Source organism: Octopus bimaculoides, chromosome 1 (genome assembly GCF_046866305.1).
Source record: "Octopus bimaculoides isolate indiv1 chromosome 1, ASM4686630v1, whole genome shotgun sequence".
Taxonomy (NCBI): Eukaryota; Metazoa; Mollusca; class Cephalopoda; order Octopoda; family Octopodidae; genus Octopus; species Octopus bimaculoides.
Window position 1 is genome coordinate 185,813,410 of NC_142928.1, and position 21,420 is coordinate 185,834,829.

The 21,420-nt window shown below is 39.2% G+C and overlaps 1 protein-coding gene across 1 annotated transcript; it reads right to left on the reverse strand.

Annotated features, from left to right (window-relative positions):
• Positions 1-931: 931 nt before the first annotated feature.
• Positions 932-14,989, reverse strand: LOC106873175 (GPI ethanolamine phosphate transferase, stabilizing subunit). The gene is made up of 6 exons (XM_014920405.3): positions 14,636-14,989; positions 9,415-9,500; positions 7,990-8,106; positions 6,252-6,360; positions 3,506-3,607; positions 932-1,641 (listed from the first exon to the last, which is right to left on the reverse strand). Exons 1-6 carry the CDS (start codon positions 14,873-14,875, stop codon positions 1,630-1,632), a joined length of 666 nt encoding a protein of 221 aa, XP_014775891.1. The 5' UTR covers positions 14,876-14,989; the 3' UTR covers positions 932-1,629.
• Between the last annotated feature and the right edge of the window lie 6,431 nt (positions 14,990-21,420).

Sequence of the window (21,420 nt, forward strand, 5' to 3'; positions counted from 1 at the left end):
AGAATATATACATTAGTAACAAATTAAAAGTGCATTGGTGAATATTTTTTTTTAATAGCAGAGCGTTGAGTGTTGTTAGTAAGTACTCTTCCACAATAGCTCAGACTATGATTGAATAACTGCTAGCACACCCACGTGAAACCATTGGTATTAACAGCACTGTGTTATCAATATACCTCCTCAAAAAACGTATACTCCCTTTAACAGCTGATGTCTCAATTTCCATTGCTTTTTAGATTTAACCCATTAGAAATAACAAAGGGGCTGAATCTTTCTCCTGAAGTTCAACTGGCAGTTTGAAGTTATACAGAGTGGGAGCACTAAGCAGTGATCCACACTATTTGTCTACAGCGAGAGATTTTCTCCATGACAAAACACAGTGAGTGACTTGTTCCCCAGTTTGAACATACCTCAAACATATTTGGACTGGTAATAATAACATTGCATATGAAAATTTGGTTGAAATGCAAAGACAGTTTAGGACAGAGAAAGAGAGTTTTGAATAGATCAACCAAAGCAACATTACAAATGTCCATAAGAAGTGTTCTGGACGACCACAAATACCAGCAAGACCCACTGGGCAAGAAACGACATAAGAAACGTGAGCATGATCATTGCCAGAGCAGCTGTCTGGCTTCCGTGCCGGTGGCACATAAATAGCACCATTTGAGCATGATCGTTACCAAAGTTGCCTTCCTGGCACTTGTGCCAGTGACATGTGAAAAGACATTCAAGCGAGATCGTTGCCAGTGCCGCTGGACTGGCTCCTGTGCAGGTGGCACGTAAAATACACCATTTCAAACGTGGCCGTTGCCAGTACCGCCGAACTGGCCTTTATGCCGGTAGCACGTAAAAGCACCCACTACACTCTTGGAGTGGTTGGCGTTAGGAAGGGCATCCAGCTGTAGAAACTCTGCCATATCAGATTGGAGCCTGGTGCAGCCACCTGGTTCACCAGTCCTCAGTCAAGTCGTCTAACCCATGCTAGCATGGGAGGTGGACGTTAAACGATGATGATTGCCAGGGTTCAAGAAAATCTATGGAGTAAGTGAGTAATAAGATACAAATTTCGAAATCGGGCATCCACTGCACTTTGAAGCACTGTCATTGGAAGAGTTCAATTCCAAGAATAGTCAATGATCTCAATGAAGAGTGGAATTTTGAAAGAGGTTCTTGGCCTGATATGTAGAAGATGCACACTTGCCTACAAAGACTTTCGAGTGATAAGACTGCATTTAAATTAAATTAACCATCACAATCACAACTAACGAGGACCTGAGACTCTGCATATTATGGAAGAACATCATGTAAATTTATCAGAGGTTAAAGCATGGTGCAGCTTAAAAGGATTAATCATCAAAAGGATGACTTGGATTGTTCTCTTTTGACAGTGCTCTGGCTGGTCCCATTTCATTGAACTTACAGCAACAATCTGTCATGCCAAGCATTCAAGAGGACTTGGAAGATGTGGAGTTTTACTTCCAGCAAGTTGGAAGCGTCCTTTTCACTACTGCAGTAATGTCAGGGCTTACCTTGATGAGATTTTTGTCAAACAGGTCAATTGAGCAAAGAGGTGTAGCAAAATAATCTCTCTCTTCACCAGACCTCACACTACTAAACTTTTTTTTTTTATGTCGATACCTGAAAGATAAAGCATATGGTACAAAACCGTTGAATAATATAATACACACAAATACCATACAAAATGTTTTTTTATGTTTGCAATTTCATTGCTTTGCATTATTAGCAATGCCTGGACCAGAATCGTCATTGGTTTGAAAATGCATTCATAAAAAATTTTAATTCTGCATGTAGATTCTATTAAATTTTGGAAATGAAATGTATTTTAAAAAAACACTGACCTTTATAATCACTTAATGTGTCTATACATTTTTTGGGACACTCTGTGGGTGTATATATTTATTTATTGCAAGGAGAGGAAACTTGTACACTGGATGAGTGGATAAGGTATAGTATGTACTATAAATTCTGCAGCAAGTTCAATTCTCAAGCTGTCCCTGTTTGTTTGCTTTTTCTTCATTATGCAGGACACTTTTCTTTTAGAATGTTCTACCTTTTACAGTTCATCTAACTTCTAGAAACAGGGTGCAAATATTTTGAGACGATCAAAAAGGCCATTTGACCATTGATCATGAAAGGTTAAGTATTTAAATTTTCTTTTATCACAGTGTGTCAAATAAATATTTATCTATTTTAGTTGTTGTCAACCCTGATTGAGTGAATCCCTGATGGAAGACATTACAACTGTGATCAGCCTGTCTTCTTAAATATATCTAGGACTACATTATCTAATGTGACTGTCTTTTTCATATTTTTTTTAAGACAACGGGTAGGGTATTCAGGTATAGCTGCCATTTCTGACACTATGTCACCCCGCATCATGTGACTCACCAAATTATCTGATGTCGTTACACATCGCTGATCACAATGTGCTTTGCATCATTTTAGTTTTTGAATGATGCCACCCTACTGGCTAGGTGAGCAGGCCAACATTCCCCCCTCAGAATTGGAAGACTACTCCATCATGGGGCTACCTATTAACATTACAATAATTAATTTAATAAGCTGAATACGGTGGAAAGCTGGCAGAAACGTTAGCAGGCCGGGCGAAATGCTTAACAGTATTTCGTTCTGAGTTCAAATTCTGCTGAAGTCAACTTTGCCTGTCATCCTTTCGGGGTCGATAAATTAAGTACCAGTTGCACACTGGGGTTGATCTAATCGACTGCTCCCCTAAAATTTCAGGCCTTGTGCCTAGAGCATAAAACAAAAATTTAATAAGCTGACTTCCACAAACTACTCTTGTAAGTTGAACACATTTTCTGTCCAGTACTCATTGTTTACACTGAACATACAATATTGAGTCCCTACCTACTTACTGGGATGTTGAGTAACGTTATTACTCAGTAGGCATAACACTGATATTTCTGTGTTCTATCACCAACTTTTGATCTGCTCCCACTGCTTCTAGGATTGAACCATTTATTCTACAAGTTTCTCCATAGATCTGCAGTAGTTAGAAGTTCAGTTACGAAACACTTTGTTGCCATGTTTCTTATATCAATCCATCCATTTGGTCATGTGAGACCCGAGCCCTAGGGCAGCCCTGATCAAACAGATTTATTTGTTCCAACAATGAAATTTTCCATCTTTTTATACATCAGGGATGACAATGTCCAACTTATTTTTTATATCTAAGATATCAGGGTTTAATTTGAGGAAGATTTGATTGAGGTTTCTTGTAGGTAGAGCTACTATGTAAGGACTCTGTTACTGGCTCATCTCTGTAAATATGATGGGATACAAATATGAAATGATCCAGAGTGATTCATGCAAAAACAGAGAATTATTAAATCTTTGCAAACACATTAGTGTCAACTTTTGTTATGATGATTTTTTTTGTATTGAGCAACAACATTACAAATAAATACATGTGAACAGTTTGAAATGGTGACAGATAAGTCGGTAATGGACATTACACTACCTTGTAAGCTTTTTTAGTTTTACGGAAAGTTAATCCTGAACTAACAACCAATCCAACCAAATAACCACATAAGGTACCAATCTCACAACTAATTGGCCACACCTGCAACAGAAAGAAAATGTTTAATTTTTCAATATTTTTTTTAAAGTTTTAATGAATTAAAGACAAAAAAAAAAAATTGAAATTTACAAATATCAACAAGAAATGTTGGCATTGTTGACTAAAGGCTTAGCTGAAGTGTTCAATCCAACACTTCTAATGGCTTAATCTGGAAGAGGCTGCCAGTAACCATGACCTTCTCACATCTTTTGAGATATTTATGACATTGAAGTTGGTGCAAGAAAAACAAGAACAGAGGTAATTCCAGAGGGGTGACACTTAGGGGAATCAGGATTGGATTAAGTAGAAAGGGGTGAGTAGGGCCTTAGAGAGAAATTTTGCAAGGTGGTTCAAGAATTTTTTCATCCCCTCCTTCGAGAATCTGAAGGGAGGTATATATTTTTTAGAAAGGGACCCCATCAGATATTCATGGGGCCCTCTAGGGCCTTGTCCAATGTACTGATTGAGCCAGCCACATAGACCTTGGGTGAGGATAGCAGTACTGGTGATGAGAGATGGGTGTACCTAGGTAGAGTGATGGTAACTAGCTAAGAACAGAGGCCATTGTAGTAGGGGTAGAAAACATGAAACAAGGAGAAACCAACACATTTGTTGGTCAGAGGTGGGTGGGGTGGGCATAAGATGTTTTGGCACAGATGTCTTGGTGCTACTTATTTGGCATCACTAATTTGATGCTGACTTATTTGACATGAAATGTTTTAACATTTTCTTCAGGAGTGGCTGTGTGGTAAGTAGCTTGCTTACCAACCACATGGTTCCGGGTTCAGTCCCACTGCATGACATCTTGGGCAAGTGTCTTCTACTATAGCCTCGGGCCGACCAAAGCCTTGTGAGTGGATTTGGTAGACGGAAACTGAAAGAAGCTCGTCGTATATATGTATATATATATACATGTGTGTGTGTCTGTGTTTGTCCCCCTAGCATTGCTTGACAACTGATGCTGGTGTGTTTATGTCCCTGTCACCTAGCGCTTCGGCAAAAAAGACCGATAAAATAAGTACTAGGCTTACAAAGAATAAGTCCTGGGGTCGATTTGCTTGACTAAAGGCGGTGCTCCAGCATGGCCACAGTCAAATGACTGAAACAAGTAAAATAGTAACCTTCCCACCTGCATCTCTTTGTTTATGTAGGTGAGCATTTAGTTAAGTTTGTATCTCTGTAATTTCTCTCACGCATTCTATCTTTACGTGTGTGTGTGTGTGAGCCTCCAGACTGCCTTGAATTTTTTTTATATTTGAATGAATCGACCCCAGTACTTTTTTGTTTTAACCATTGTACTTATTCTATTGGTCTCTTTGACAAACTGCTAAGTTATGAGGACGTAAACACATCAACACTGATTGTAAAGCAGTTGTGGTGGACAAACATAGACACAAGCATACACATATAAAATTGTAGTCTGACGTATGGATTCATAGAATCATGTGGCCATCACAGAAAGTTCCCCGAATGGACTCTGCTACCAGATCACAGAGTAATCCAATATAGAGAAGTATATACTCCACATGAAAGATATATCATCATCATCGTCGTTTAACGTCCGTTTTCCATGCTGGGGCATGGGTTGGATAGTTTGACTGAGGTCTGGAGAGCCAGTGGCTGCACCAGGCTCCAATCTGATCTGGCAATGTTTCTACAGCTGGACACCCTTCCTAATGCCAACCACTCCGAGCGTGTAGTGGGTGTTTTTTTATGTGCCACTGGCACAGGACCCAGGCAGGCGGCCCTGGCATCAATCATGTTCAGATAGTGCTTTTTACATGCCACCGGCACAGAAGCCAGACAGCAGGTACTGGCATCGGCCACGTTTGGATGGTGCTTTTAGGTGCCACTGGCATGGGAGCCAGTCAGGCAGACCTGACATCGACCACATTCAGATGATGCATTTTACCTTTCATCATCCAACACCTCCTCTAATGTCTCCTTTCCCCTTGAAAAAATTTTTTTTCTCAATCTTGCAAGTACTTGGTGACCCTGTCAGTGCAGGTGCCACTTAAAAGCACCCAGTCCACACTGTAAAGTGGCTGGTGTTCGGTACAGGCTTTGGCCTGGCTGGCTCTTGTGAAACTGTCCTGTCCATGCCAGCATGGAAGGCAGACATTAAACGATGATGATGATGATGACATAAGCATCCAGTCCACAATGTAAAGTGGTTGGCATTTGGAAGGGCATCCAGCTGTAAAAATCATGCCAAAACTAACCTTGTCTGTGTTAGTGCCACGTAAAAAGTACTCCGTCCATTCTGTAGAGCGGTTGGTGTTAGAAAGGGATTCCAGCTGTAAAAACCCTGCCAAAACAGACACAGTAGCCTAAGGTAGCTTTCTACCTGGCTGGCTCCTGTCAACCTTCCTACCCATGCATGCATGGAAGAAGGACATTAAATCATGACATAAAATCTGCTTCTTCCAGTTTCCATCTACCAAATCCACTCACAAGGCTTTGGTTGCCCAAAGTGTCACAAAGTGGGACTGAACCTGGAACCATATAGTTGAGAAGCAAACTTCTTACCACACAGCCACTCCCATGCCTTATCTTTGCAGTGTGAAACTAAAATGAGATCCACATTTTGTCAGCTCTTAAAGGTATATCTAGACCAAACCAATGTTAAAAGCAATTGGTATCTTACCTGCCATGGTCTGTCCCAGTCGAGAGGAATAGGGAAAGCCCCTAGCCAGGCACCAATGATACTACAAACAAACAGAATGAAGGCCACTTGTTCACAACCATCATCTGGGCTATTTAAAAAAAAAAAAAGAGAAATTGGAAACATCACATCATTTGCTGTTTAACATCTGAGCAACATTACAAATTAAGAAAATCTGTGACAGGAACTAAAGTCTATATAACATTTAAATAACTGGTCGAGTTACTAAAACATATTATTGTGTTTATACATATATCATCATTATCGTTGCTTTAATGTCCACTTTTCCATTTGTTTATAACTATCACATGGAATCAAAGCAAGGAGACAGTACATTAGCGCATGTACACACACACACACACACAAACGTATATACCATCATCATCAACATCTATGTTCTACGCTTGCTGGGGGAGGGGGGTGTATGTAATCATCATCATCTTCATTTAACGTCCGTTGTCCATGCTGGCATGGGTTGGATGGTTTGACCAGGGCTGGTAAGCTGAGGGGATGCACCAGGCTCCAATCTAATTTGGTATGGTTTCTACGGCTGGATGCCCTTCCTAATGACAACCACTCCAAGAATATAATGGGTACTTTTACGTGCCAGCAGTATGGGTACCAGTATCTGCCATGACGACAATTTCACTTAGCTTGATGGGTCTTCTTCTCAAGCAAGGCATACTGCCAAAGATGTTGGTCATCTGTCATTGCCTCCATGTGGTCAAACACTTGAAAGGTGCTTTTTATGTGCCACCAGCATCAGCCTATGTATGTATACATACACACACACATACAATGAACTTCTTTCTGTTTCTGTCTACTAAATTATTTCACAATGCTTTTATCAAGACACTTGCCTAAGGAGTCACACAGTGGAGCTTCGCCTTACTGGCACTTGTGCTGGTGGCATGTGAACAAAACATTGGACTGACTCCTGTGCAGGTGGCACATAAAAAACACCATTTGAGTGTGGCCGTTGCCAGTACCACCGGACTGTCCCTCGTGCCGGTGGCATGTAAAAAGCGCCCACTACATTCTCGGAGTGGTTGGCGTTAGGAAGGGCCTCCAGCAGTAGAAACTCTGCTAGATCAGATTGGAGCCTGGTGCAGTGATCTAGTTTGCCAGTCCTCAGTCAAATTGTCCAACCCATGCTAGCATGGAAAGCAGACGTTAAACGAGAATGATGATCATCATCATGTGGTAGGGAAGCAAGCTTTTTACTACACATCGATGCCTGTACCTATCACAGGCATAAATAAATGTGTTTATTTGCAATCTTCCCAAGGAAACTGCCTGGTCATTGAGGCATTTTTGGTTTGAAAGGTTAAGGAAATTATCACCTTGTAGAAAGCATGCCAATAGGACCTGGTGTGGCTCCTAGCTTTGCCAGCTCCCGTCACCCCACCCAACCCATGCTAGCATGGAAAATGGACATTAAATAACGATGCTCATACACATGGAGAAAGATGAGAGGGAGGTAGAGAACAAGAGAAACATTACAATACCAAATAAGTCAGCATTAAATCAGTGATGCCAAATAAGTGGCACCAAAATGGCTGTGCTGAAATGTCTCATATTCCTTATTTAAGCAGTTGTTTTCACACCTGGACGATGCTCTTTCTATTCCACATCAATCTAAATATACACTCACTTTGTTGTTCATTTACACACCATACAGACACAGAAATGACAACAAAAGAAATTGTACTCAACTCACCTGTTCTCAACGAATATCTTTAACCATAAACTGAAGTTGGCACCAACTGAGACTAATACTGGAAGGAACGTACAGCAGGAGAGTAACATGGCAAAGTGGAATGTTTCACTTGTATGTCTGCAATTATAGAAAGTGAAAAAAGGTGAGTAATTCAAGAAGGTGTCGACAGGGAATATTGGGATTGGTGAATTGGGGGGGAAACAGAGAGAGTTCAGCTGGAACAGTATGGAATTGGTAAACAGGGGAAATAAGGACAGTAAGGAATTGTATAAAAGTTTGAAATGAATGAAAGGCTTTCAATTTCTGTCTATCAAATCCACTCACAAGGTTTTGGTCAGCCCAAGGCGAGAGTAGAAGACACTTGCCCAAAGTGCCATACAATGGGGCTGAACCTGGAACCATGCAGTTAGGAAGCAAAGTTCTTACCACACAGGTACGCCTGTGCCTATATTCTTTTACTTGTTTCAGTCATTTGACTGTGGCCATGCTGGAGCACCACCTTAAAGAGTTTTAGTTGAAGAAATCTACCCCAGGACTTATTCTTTGTAAGCTTAATACTTATTCTATTAGTATCTTTTGCTGAACCGCTAAGTTACAGGGACATAAACACACCAGCTTCAGTTGTCAAGCAAAGGTGAAGAGAACAAACACACATAAATAAATGCATATATATATATATATATATATATATGTATGTATATGACGGGCTTCTTTCAGTTTCCATCTACCAAATCCACTTACAAGACTTTGGTCAGCCTGAGGCTATAGTAGAAGACACTTTCCCAAGATGCCACACAGTGGGACTGAACCCGGAACCATGTGGTTGGATGCAAGCTTCTTACCACACAGCCAAGCCTGCACCTATATGTGAAATGTCATGTAATACAGTCTTTGGTTGGACAGTTAAAGGTTACATTGCTATGTTGAGATGAAGCCGTGTGTGACAGCCACTGTGAGTAGGGTATCACCTTATCAATCAAATATTTAATAAATTTTAAGGTATGTCACAGGATGAACTGTGTGTCCTTCTCAATGATACAACTCCCTTAAACCTTTAATATTTAAACTGGCCAAGATATTCTTACTGTTTTATTTTTCCAGCCTCTCACACTGACCCTACAATGTCATTCTAAAAATAAGCAATCACATCGTCTAAATCTTGAAGCTACGTGATAACGGGAGTAAATAAGTATTACATTTGACAAAGTGATCTGAATACTAAAGGGTTAAACCACACCTTGCTGTCTTAAAAAGAAAAGGAACGACACACCGAGTCCTATCACCAACGTATGCTATGTCCGGAAAAAAAAAAGGTGGGATGGTCATGGTTGGAATGCCTTTGATCATAGATCTACTCAATTGCGGTCAACAACAACCTGTATTTTTTCTGTGAAGTTTAAAAAAAGAGTGATGTGGGGTACTTACGTGAAAAGAGGTGCGCCAAAGCAAACAGCCATAAAGTGGAAAAATAGACAAGAGAAGAAGAGAATAGTAGCACCTTTGATGAAAGCCTGGAAAAAAAAAGGAGGGGAAACGCAATTATGTATAAAAATATAATTGGTGAATGAATAGTGAAGAATATTTTATTTGAAGTTACAATGAAGGGCAATAAGAGAGAATTAACTCATTATCATTTAACGTCTGTTTTCTTTTTTACGTTTTGAATCCATTCACTGAAAGCTAAGAATTACATTGTAAAGGGAAATAATTCTGCAAACAAGGGAGGCAACAAAGTAACAACGGTAATTACAACGACTAAACCTTCCTCGAATTACACAACCTTAAAACCAGGCAGGACACATTGGATCGTGTCCTAGATTCATTTGAACAGAATATGGAACAGCTTCGACAAAAAAAAAAGAAAGAAAGGAAAGCAACAGAAAAAAATAAAAATAACTAAATTTAATATTTTTCTTTTTACTTGTTTCAGTCATTTGACTGCGGCTATGCTGGAGCACTGACTTTAGTCGAACAAATCGACACCAGGACTTATTCTTTGTAAGCCTAGTACTTATTCTATCAGAGTATTTTGCCGAACCGCTAAGTTAGGGAACGTAAACACACCAGCATCGGTTGCCAAGCGATGTTGGTGGGACAAACACACACACACATATATATTATTATTTTCTTGTCTACGTTTTGTTTGCAATGTCCTGTACCCAGATATGCACCTATATATACAGGTAGACGTAGGTATGCACATACCTGTACGTATATATGTATATACTCATTTATTATTTGTTTTATATATATATATATATATATACGACGAGCTTCTTTCAGTTTCCGTCTACCAAATACACATACAAGGCTTTGATCGGCCCGAGGCTATAGTAGAAGACACTCGCCCAAGGTGTCACGCAGTGGGACTGAACCCGGAACCATTTGGTTGGTAAGCAAGCTACTTACCCCACTGCCACTCCTGCGCCTATATCTCTGCTAATAATTATAAAGGGTATTGATGATAGTTTAGAGTAATTAATAACTCATACGGATATAAAGAAATAGTTATAGCAACATAAATGCAACACTACTTCACAAACGGTATCCAGCAGACGATATCTGATACTCCGTCGGTTACGACGACGAGTGTTCCAGTTGATTCGATCAAAAGAACAGCCTGCTTGTGAAATTAAAGTGCAAGAGGCTGAGTACTCCACAGACATGCATACCCTTAATGTAGTTCTCAGGGAGATTCAGCGTGACACAGAGTGTAACAAAGCTGGCTCTTTTGAATTACAGGTACGTCTCATTTTTTTGCCAGCTGATTGGACTGGAGCAACGTTAAATAAAGTGTGCTGCTCAAGGACAAAACGCTCTGTCGGAAATCGAATTCATGGCCTTATAATCACGAGCCAAATACCGTAACCACTAATCCATGCGCCTTCACAGACGATATCTAGATGTCCCATGAAGTTTTTAAAATACACCCCTGGCCATCACTACACTCATACCTACCCCCATCTCTAACCATGTTACTCTCCCTTCATACTCTTATTAAAGTGTGCACCTTCTCATCCCTTTCCATGACCCACTCTCCATATTCTCTCTTATGTTCACCTTCTTGTACCGTGAGAGTTTTTCTGACACTATTGCTACCTTTTTTTATCTCCTCAACAACTCCCAGCCACTCATATATATACATGGTGTTCAAAAAGTCTCTCTGCAGTAAGTATTTTATTGCAAAATATATATTTCTAAGATGGTTTAAGACTACAAAAGAAAATATATTAGACTTTGCAAGACTTTAAAAAAACTTTATAAGAGATATTGAAAGTGTCGTCCTTCGTTTTCAATACATAAGTTGACTCTTCTACACGTTTTGAAATACATCCTGAAGAGAAAAAAAATTCACTGCTGAGAGACTTTTTGAACACTCTGTATAATATGGGGTAGCCACGTATCTCTTCTATAACAAGACACCTGTGCTTGTCCCTTTATTACATTTTAGCACCCATCATAAAGCCACTCAGTGGCAGAAGTTTTTCCTTTCCCCTATTCTTTTTCTGTTTTGCAAGTTACTTGGCGACCCCATTAGTGCCAGTGGCATGAAAAAAATTAAAAGGCACCCAGTACCCACTGTAATGTGGTAGGCATTAGGAAGGACATACAAGTGTAGAAATCATGGAGGTAGCATGAACTCAGCCAGATCCGAGAAGCAGAAGCCATTATAGTAATAGGAGGCCTAATACAGCTCAGCAGCTTGTCAAACTCTCTCAAACCATCCAACCCATGCCAGTATGAAAAACAGACATGAAATGATGAAGACGATGATGAGAGAACAACAATCCTAAAATGTTAATTAATTGCATGTAGGCAGTAGTGGAGAGTGAGTCTAATCTTTAGTCATACAGTAACACCTTCAGACATGTTTTGATTTTACAAGACCAGGCAGAAATGAGCTCTGATGTTGCTATACTTACAAGCTACTGAGTTATGTCGTCTAATGAATTCAAACTTTCCTAAAGACGTTTTGTTCTAATTTCTTGGCAAGGCACATAATTTCACCTGACACAGTTCGCCTGACTATTCTGCTCTCAATTATCATTTCAGAAGAGTCCCAGAACCTGTTGGTGTTCTAAATAATTAGTTTGACCTTTACATATTTCTCCAAAGTAAACATGTACTTATTATATATGTATGTACAAAATAGTATAATAGAGCTAATAATGCTTATTAGCAAGTAGATTGTTAGTAAGTAGCATGTAGAAGTAGTTTACCGAATAACTAAAAGTTCTCGAATTGTCCTATATGAAAACGCTCATAAAGAACTAATGTACTTACAAACCCATGCAGCCAGTGTTAGCTTGGTAAAAACACAAATAGTATATGCAAGTTTTCATCATTATCCTTTTAACGTCTGTTTTCCATGCTGGCATGGGTTGGACAGTTTGACAGGAGTTGACAAGCTGGAGGGCTGCACCAGCCTCCAGTCATCTGTTTTAGCATGATTTCTGTGGCTGGATGTTCTTCCTAATGCCAACCACTTTACAGAGTGTTTTTGAGACACCCTTCGGTCATGACTGACCATGGCATGGCACCTAGAAAGTTACCCTCTCAGGCACAAGTCCAGGCAAGGTCGTTTATGGAAGACCAGAAGTCGCCCATGCATACCAGTCCCCCCCCCTCCACACCACCAGTGTTATCCAATAGAAAGGCAAAGGCCGATACAGCTTGGCACTTGTGATGTTGCAACTCATTTCTACAGCTGAGTGAACTGGAGCAATGTGAAATAAAGTGTCTTGCTCAAGAACACAACATGTAGACAGGTCCGGGATTCGAACTCACAACCTCACGATCGTAAGCTCGATGCTCTAACCACTGAGCCATGCGCCTTCACACAGAGTGTACTGAAACAAAAAAAAAAGTTGGGGACAATAGATTGAACAATGCACTCCGATTTCCTGATATACAAAAAACCAGAAATGACCCTTCGCTAATAGGTTTACTCATTGAGAACTGACCCAGGGTTAAACAACAGTAAACAAAGCTTTTAGTTTTATGGTATTGTTTAACACAAGGCCAGCTCTGATCAAAGGTGTGCCAGCCATGACCATCCTATAATTTTTTTATCTACATTATCTAAGGTATCCTTCCTTTTAAGACAACAGAATGTGATTTGAGAAAGACTACCTGCTATTTCTATCATGTTGAGTGACCGTGTAGACCAGGGGTATGAAACCTTAATAGTATGTGGGGCATGGGGGAATAAAAATACATATGATTCTGTGAGGGCCTGTCTGTTGAAAAAAATAAAAAATCTTGAATTTTACAAATTCATCAGCGTCATCATTTAACGTTTGTTTTCCATGCTGGCATGTGTCAGATGGTTTGACAGGAGCTGGCAAGGTCAGAGGTCACAACAGATTCCATTGTTTGTTTTGGATTGGTTTTTACAGCTGGAGGCTCTTCCTAATACCAACCGTTTTACAAAGTATACTGGGTGTTTCTTACATGGCACCAACACCAGTGCGTTTTATGCGACACCAGCACTTTTACGTGACATCTTAGTTTTAGGATAAAAATTCTGTTGTTGAGGACAGGTCTTCTTGAGTACAGCAATGAGCCAAATATCTCAGTCCTTTGTCTTCTCCTTCATCAGGCTCAGCATTTTGAGATCGGCCTTCAATACTTCATCCAATGTCTTCCTGGGTCTTTTTTTCTTTAAGTAAGGGATCTCTTATTCAACATGGCTTTAAAGATGCGAAGCCACCCTTCGCCTCTGCCAGCTTCCTTTTGCAGAATTGCAATCTATGGAACCTAATACACACACATCTGGAAAAAATTACGGTTTGGGGTGCACGAGATAATTTCCGACTCTTATTTAGGAATGTAGTCTATATAGTCGCAAGAAGACATAGACTGTCCGGTAATTGTTCAGTTCACGAAAAGGAATAAATAATTTTTGCCATATGGAAGAAAGCTAAACGTTGTAGGTACTACTAGCGGACCCGTCCGCGCTAGCTAGTCGTGAGTGGTCGATCCTAACCCTAACCCTAAACACGTTCGGGTCCGCGCTGCTTTAGTAGTACCAACGTTGTAAACTTCTTGTTGGAGGGTTCTACCGAAAACGTTAAGTTTTCTCACCGCATCTCGTCAAACCTCAAACCATTTCACTTTTTTGCACTTCCTCTTTTCACTCATACAAATCACCTTCAATAAATAATAGAGATGCTTCATTCCTACCTTTTCTTTTTAAGCATTTATAAGAAGAATAAAATAAATAAAATTATTGAAGTAACTTTTAAACGCCGCGTGTGTTCGTAAAAGTATTTGTAAAATGTGGATTTGTTTTGGTGAAAAGCGAAACATTCCCGAAGTGAAATTATTCCATGTGCAAAACTGGACTAACATCGACTTTGCTGCTTCATTTCGACAAAATATTTTATTGCGTTTTGTAAACTTTTTACAATAAGTATAAAACATTTATTTTGGATAAAAAAAAAAGAAAAGAAAAATATTTTATTTGTTGCTGTGTTTGTAAATTTTAAAATGTTAGAGAACAACCTCGCATTGTTTAACGCCTAATGTTTATATATATATATATATATATATATATATACATATACACATGTGTGTGTGTTTAATTTTATGTATATATATTATTATATATTTGTTAAAAAAGGATAAATATATATAAACTTACTTTAAATTGTTTGGCGAGAAGAAATTTCGTGTTTCCTAATCCCGCAAACCACAAAAGAATGCAATGGAATGCAACAAGGAGGCAAGCAATTTCACTGGCAGCTATAACATTTCGTGTTATTTCTGTTCGAATAACGAAAAGTCCAACAATTAAAATTCCGCCGATCAAATTTATCCACAAAAGTGTTTGAAGTGGTCGAATATTGGAGTGATTCAACCGAGCGGAATACGGGAAAGCCATTTTGAAAACAGGGGGAATAACTCTGAAAATATTATTATTTCTAATGTATTTAAGAAGAAATCATTGAAAGAATAGGTTGCGGGCTGGACAACAATTCCCTTGCAGCCGTGGGTTCCAAACCTTTTCCTGCAGACTGGGAAATCACGCGCAGAACAAAATATAACATCCATAATATATAATAAATTGGCATACCTACATAGTGCACCCCCCCTTCCTCGATTTGTTTCCTCATAACTTCCAGAAAAATGGATATTTTTTTCATGAAATTTCCTACAAATACGCTTTAGATTTTTTATTTATTTTTTATTTATGTGTTTCAGCCAAGTGACTGCGGTCATGCTGGTGCACCACCGTGTGTACATTCTGATCATATCGGAATTTGTTGTGAACAAAAGAAGAAAAATTTTGTGGGTGGGGAAAAGAAAGTTCGTAAACTTCGCACGATACGGCTTTGTTTCCTCATAACTTTCAGAAGAGTAGGTATTTTTTAATGATTTTTTTTGCAAATACTTTTTCAGAGTGTGTGGATTACGATTATATCAGAATTTGATGTGAAAGAAAAATAGTGGGCACTCACATATGCATACTGACACACACATTACAACTTTTCTCAAAATTTCAAGTTTCATTTTGTAGATATATATATGACGTGTATTACTATGTATGTGTACAAGCCCACCAATTTTCCTTTCATATAAATTCTGATATATTCATAATCTGCACTGTCTGAAAAGTGTTCATAGAAATTTCCATTAAGTTGTGTAAAGAAAGCCGTCTTGTATGAATTTTCTGAACTACCCTTCTTACCTACAGAAAAACATTTTTCATGACAAATTCCGATGTAATCAGAATGTAGACCATTCGAAGCATAATTGTAGAAAGTTTCATTAAAAAATATCAATTTTCTGGAAGTTTTGAGGCAACAAAGTCGGTGGGGTGGCACTAATTTAATTTATTACTTTTCATTTTTATTAATAGTCAGTAGGTTACAGTGACTCACAGGTTGAAGTGCCAACACAAAACTCTCGGCTGTTGAGTCACTCTATAACTTCTGATGATGATTAATAAAAAAAATGTATCCGATGACATGTTTTGAATTTTATTTTCCTGTTTGCACCACCAAATCCAATTTAATCATTACATATATAATACATAATGTTATGGCAAGAATCATGACACCTTCTGTGAGAATGGACAAGTCAAACTTGAATAAGTAGCAGCAGCTCCAGATTAGGTTCAACCATGTTGGCTCAAATACTGCTAATATACCAATAATAACTTTCTAACTGGTGTAGTTACTGCTCTCATTTCTTATAGAGATTTTCTAACTAACTAATTAGGAATGGCATCCAGCTGAAGAAACCATACCATGACAGACAGTTTGAGTCTGGACAGCTCCCTGCTAGTCAGCTCCATGCCAAACCATCCAACCCATGCCAGAATAGAAAGTAGGCATAAAACAATGATGATGATGATGTATGTGTCTATGTATGTATGTAGATATAAATGTGTGTCTGTGTGTGTATAACTATCTATCTATGTATCTAGCTTTCTATGTACATATCTCTCTGTCTGTCTGCTGGCGCCATGTAAAAAATACCCAGTCCACTCTGTAAAGTGATTGGTGTTAGGAAGGGCATCCAGCCATAGAAACCATGTCACAACAGATGACTGGGTCTTGGTGCAGCCCTTCTGGCTCGTCATCTCTTGTCAAAACTCAGATCCATGCCAGCATGAAAAGCGGATGTTAAATGATATGTGATAATGAGGATATATTCTTTTTATTCTTTTATTTGTTTCAGTTATTTGACTGCAGCCATGCTGGAGCATCACCTTTAGTCAAACAAATCAACCTCAGGACTTATTCTTTGTAAGCCTAGTACTTATTCGATCGGTCTATTTTTCCAAACCACTAAGTTACGGGGATGTAAACACACCAACATTGGTTGTCAAGTGATGGGGGGAGGGGGAAAATAGATGCAAACACACAAATACACACACACACACAAATATATACAACAGGCTTCTTTCAGTTTCCTGTCTACCCAATCCACTCACAAGGCTTTGGTAAGCCTGGGGCTATAGTAGACGACACTTGCCCAAGATGCCACGCAGTGGGACTGAACCCGGAACGATGTGGTTGGGAAGCAAGCTTCTCACCACAAAGCAACACCTGTGCCTATACATACATACATATATATATATATATATATATATATATATATATATATATATATATATATATATACATTGAACCAAATTCAACGACTGGCACCCATGCCAACCTCTCCTTCATTGGACACTAAACTCAGCTTGCGAAGACCTGTTGGGGCAAGTGAAATCGAAATCATGATGGCACCTGTACTAGTGGAGCGCTAAGAACACCATCCGAGTGTGATCATTGCCACAGCAGATGTCTGGCTTCCGTGCCAGTGGCACGTAAATGGCACCATTTGAGTGTGATCGTTACCAGCGTCACCTTACTGGCAGTTGTGCCAGTTGCACATGAAATAACATTCGAGTGAGGTTGTTGCCAGTGCTGCTGGACTGGCTCCTGTGCTGGTGGCACGTAAAATACACCATTTTGAGTGTGGCCATTGCTAGTACCGCCTGACTGGCCTTCGTGCTGGTGGCATGTAAAAGCACCCACTACACTCTTGGAGTGGTTGGCGTTAGGAAGGGCATCCAGCTGTAGAAACTCTGCCAAATCAGATTGGAGCCTGGTGCAGCCTTCTGGCTTGCCAGTCCCCAGTCAAATCGTCCAACCCATGCTAACATGGAAAGCGGACATTAAACGATGATGATATATATATATATATATATATATATATATATGTAACACCGCTTGCTTGAAGTAACCTAGGAGACCCCAGTATCAGTTGATTAAATCAACCATAGTACTTGACCATATTTTTGGTAAGAGGAAGGTCATCTGGCTGTAGAAAACTCTACCTTAACATACCCCCATCTAACTTACGCAAGCATGGGGAAGTAGACTTTAAAATAATGATGATGATGATGATGATGACAACGATAATGATGATGACAACAGCAATGACTATGATTATGATGATGATGATGATGATGATGATGATGAAGAGAACTAAAACAATGCTAGAGCTATCTTCTCTCATTCAGAAATTTAAATAAAAAAAGGTAAAAAAAAACGATATTAAGAAAAAGTGTGTAAGAGGATGAGTCAATAAACAAGAAGAATATTTATTCCTTGTTTGGAAATATTTATTCCATCGTGAAAAGACTAATTACTTGGCGAGCACCTCGGCTGACCAACTCTTCAGCGTTCAGCTCATTTATTACTCATAGTTCAATTATTTTCTCCTACTATTTCTAGAAGTGTCTTTACTTGACCATTAACTCACAAGTAGGTGACCGGTAGGAAACACTTTATAAACGAAACTTGATAAATTTATATCAAATGTTAAAGGAGCACATTGTATATATATATATATATATATATATATATATATATATATATATATATATATATATATATATACGCGTGTGTGTGTGCATAAATATATACATTTGTGTGTATACATATATATATGTGTGTGTGTGTATGTGAGCATATATATATATATATATATATATATATATACATGTGTGTGCATATATGTATACATGTGTGTGTGTATGTGTATGCACACACACACACACACACACATATATATATATATATATATATATATATATATATATATATATATATATATATATATATATATATATATCTATATACATACATATATATTCTTTTATTTGTTTCAGTCATTTGACTGCAGCCATGCTGGAGCACCACCTTTAGTCGAACAAATCGACCCCAGGACTTATTCTTTGTAAGCCTAGTACTTATTCTATTGCTCTCTTTTGCCGACCTGCGAAGTTATGGGGATGTAGACACGCTACCATCGGTTGTCAAGTGATGGTGGGGGGACAAACACAGACACACAAATATACACACACACATACATATATATATATATATATATATATATATATATATATATATATATATATAGATAGATATAGATATATACGATTCTTTCAGTTTCCGTCTACCAAATCCACTCACAGGGCTTTGGTCGACCTGAGGTTATAGTAGAAGAACCTGCCCAAGGTGCCACGCAGTGGGACTGAACCAGGAACCCTGTGGTTGGTAAGCAAGCTACTTACCACACATCTACTCCTGCGCCTCCACACAGCCTCTCCTATGCCTCATCATCATCATCATCATCATCGTTTAACGTCCGCTTTCCATGCTAGCATGGGTTGGACGATTTGACTGAGGACTGGTGAAACCGGATGGCAACACCAGGCTCCAGTCTGATTTGGCAGAGTTTCTACAGCTGGATGCCCTTCCTAACGCCAACCACTCAGAGAGTGTAGTGGGTGCTTTTACGTGTCACCCGCACGAAAACGGCCACGCTCGAAATGGTGTCTTTTATGTGCCACCCGCACAAGCCAGTCCAGGGGCACTGGCATATACACAACACATGCTGGTGTTTGTGTTTGCCTATAAATACATATGTATGTCCAAACACACACATGCAACTGTATGCATGATATATATACTTGCATGCATACATACGTATATACAAATATAAATACATACATACATACATGTATTTATGCATGTATGTATACATGCATGTATATTTCCATTTATACTTAAAAACATTGAGCAAAAGAAAGTGACACGTGTCCTCCAAATCTAATCTATGAGAGACATTGGGAAAATTTGTTAGACATTCCAAAGATTCTCCATCTGAGATTGTTTGATATATGCAAACACTTGGTTGCGTGCATCTACAAAGACACACATGTAAAAGACAAGGGTGTATACACATGCATACAGACACACACACACGCACGTGCACACACATATATAGACACATACACTCACTTGCACATACACACACACATGCATGCACACGCACGCATACACTCACATACATGCACACATACATACACACGCATGTGACACGCACATACATACACACACATATATGCACACATACATGCACATACACACAAGCACACACACACCTAAGTACTAAAGAGATGTGTTCACATAGAGCAGGTGCATAGCCTACATATGTGTGCACACTAACACAACCACATATTTACAAACCCTGGCAACTCTCTTAACTTTTAAAAGTTTTGCCACTTTATTAACAACTGGTTTGAACTCTTGAACAGAACTCAAGAAACAACAGACACATACATAGATATGTATGTACGTACATACATACATAAATACATACATGCATGATGGCTGCAATTCACTTTCAAGCAATGTCATCATTTGATTGTTCTCTTAAAGCAGCATGGATATGACTCTTCACTTCTACTAAGGAAGTACTTTCTTTTGCACTGATGTGGCAATGATGGGCGCCTCTTGCAACAGGTGTTCAGAGAACTTACCACCCACACTGACACATGCCTTCATTCTTTCATGGAATTTTTCATTAAGTGTTTTGTCTTTTCCAGCTATGACCACCCCTAGGAAGCAACACATACTAGAAATGTTAACAATCAAGTGAAGCCTGTTTCAGAAGCTTTTTAAAGTAAGGAAAGCCTTTCTACAGGACCAATTCAACTCTCTAAACCAGTTATACTCAACCGGGATCCATATGATTCCTGGGTGGGGTTTATATAAGATTTTGGGGAATCCACAGTAGTATTTGAAGGGTCAATGTAAAATTTTGATTCAAATGTATGTATTGCAAAAAAACAGCTGTGTTTGTGGTTGGAAAGCAAGCTTTTTACCACATGGCCACACCTGTACCTATGCCATTGAATGTAAGAGAGACCTCCTCCTCTCTGGTGAATCCCTAGGTGACTGATAGACGAAATGGCTTCTAGATATAGGAGCTAGTGGCAAATTTAGAAATAAGCTGTCCTAGATCAAACACATGCTGCTCTTTGGCAAGGCATAGCATCTGGCAGCAATGCATCCTAAGGTTACAGGTGCGGCAATGGGAAGCAGCATGATGGGATGCACAGTCTCAGCAAAAGAGGTCATCTGTTACTCAGTGATAACACTCACATGATGCTGAACAAAGGAGGTTCTGCAACGACAGTTACTAGGGTTACCCTGTTATTGAGGTGTATTATTGTTAATGTTCATAGACATGTCTATCAAGGATGCTATAACCAAATGAAAAATATCAATGACTTTATACACACACATGCACAAACGTACACACACACCACACAGACACATACAGGGTTGCCCCAAAGTAGGTCTACAGTTCTCACGTTGGCACTTTAAATTTCTTTTAAAATATTTCATTACATTTAAATTTCTACACTGGACTGGCTCTCATGATCATTGCCAGTGCCGCTGGACTGGCTCCCATGCAGGTGGCATATAAAAAACACCATTTTGAGCATGGCCGTTGCCAGTACCGCCTGACTGGCCTTCGTGCCTGTGGCACGTAAAAGCACCCACTACACTCTCGGAGTGGTTGGCTTTTGGAAGGGCATCCAGCTGTAGAAACCCTACCAACTCAGATTGGAGC

Excerpts from the sequence above, each read along its gene's own strand:
- LOC106873175 (XM_014920405.3), bottom strand. The coding sequence starts at position 14,875 with ATGGCTTTCCCGTATTCCGCTCGGTTGAATCACTCCAATATTCGACCA. Across the intron at positions 9,501-14,635 it reads TTCTCGCCAAACAATTTAAA|GCTTTCATCAAAGGTGCTAC; the intron begins GTAAGTTTATAT and ends TTTTTTTTCCAG. Across the intron at positions 8,107-9,414 it reads TTTGGCGCACCTCTTTTCAC|ACATACAAGTGAAACATTCC; the intron begins GTAAGTACCCCA and ends CTATAATTGCAG.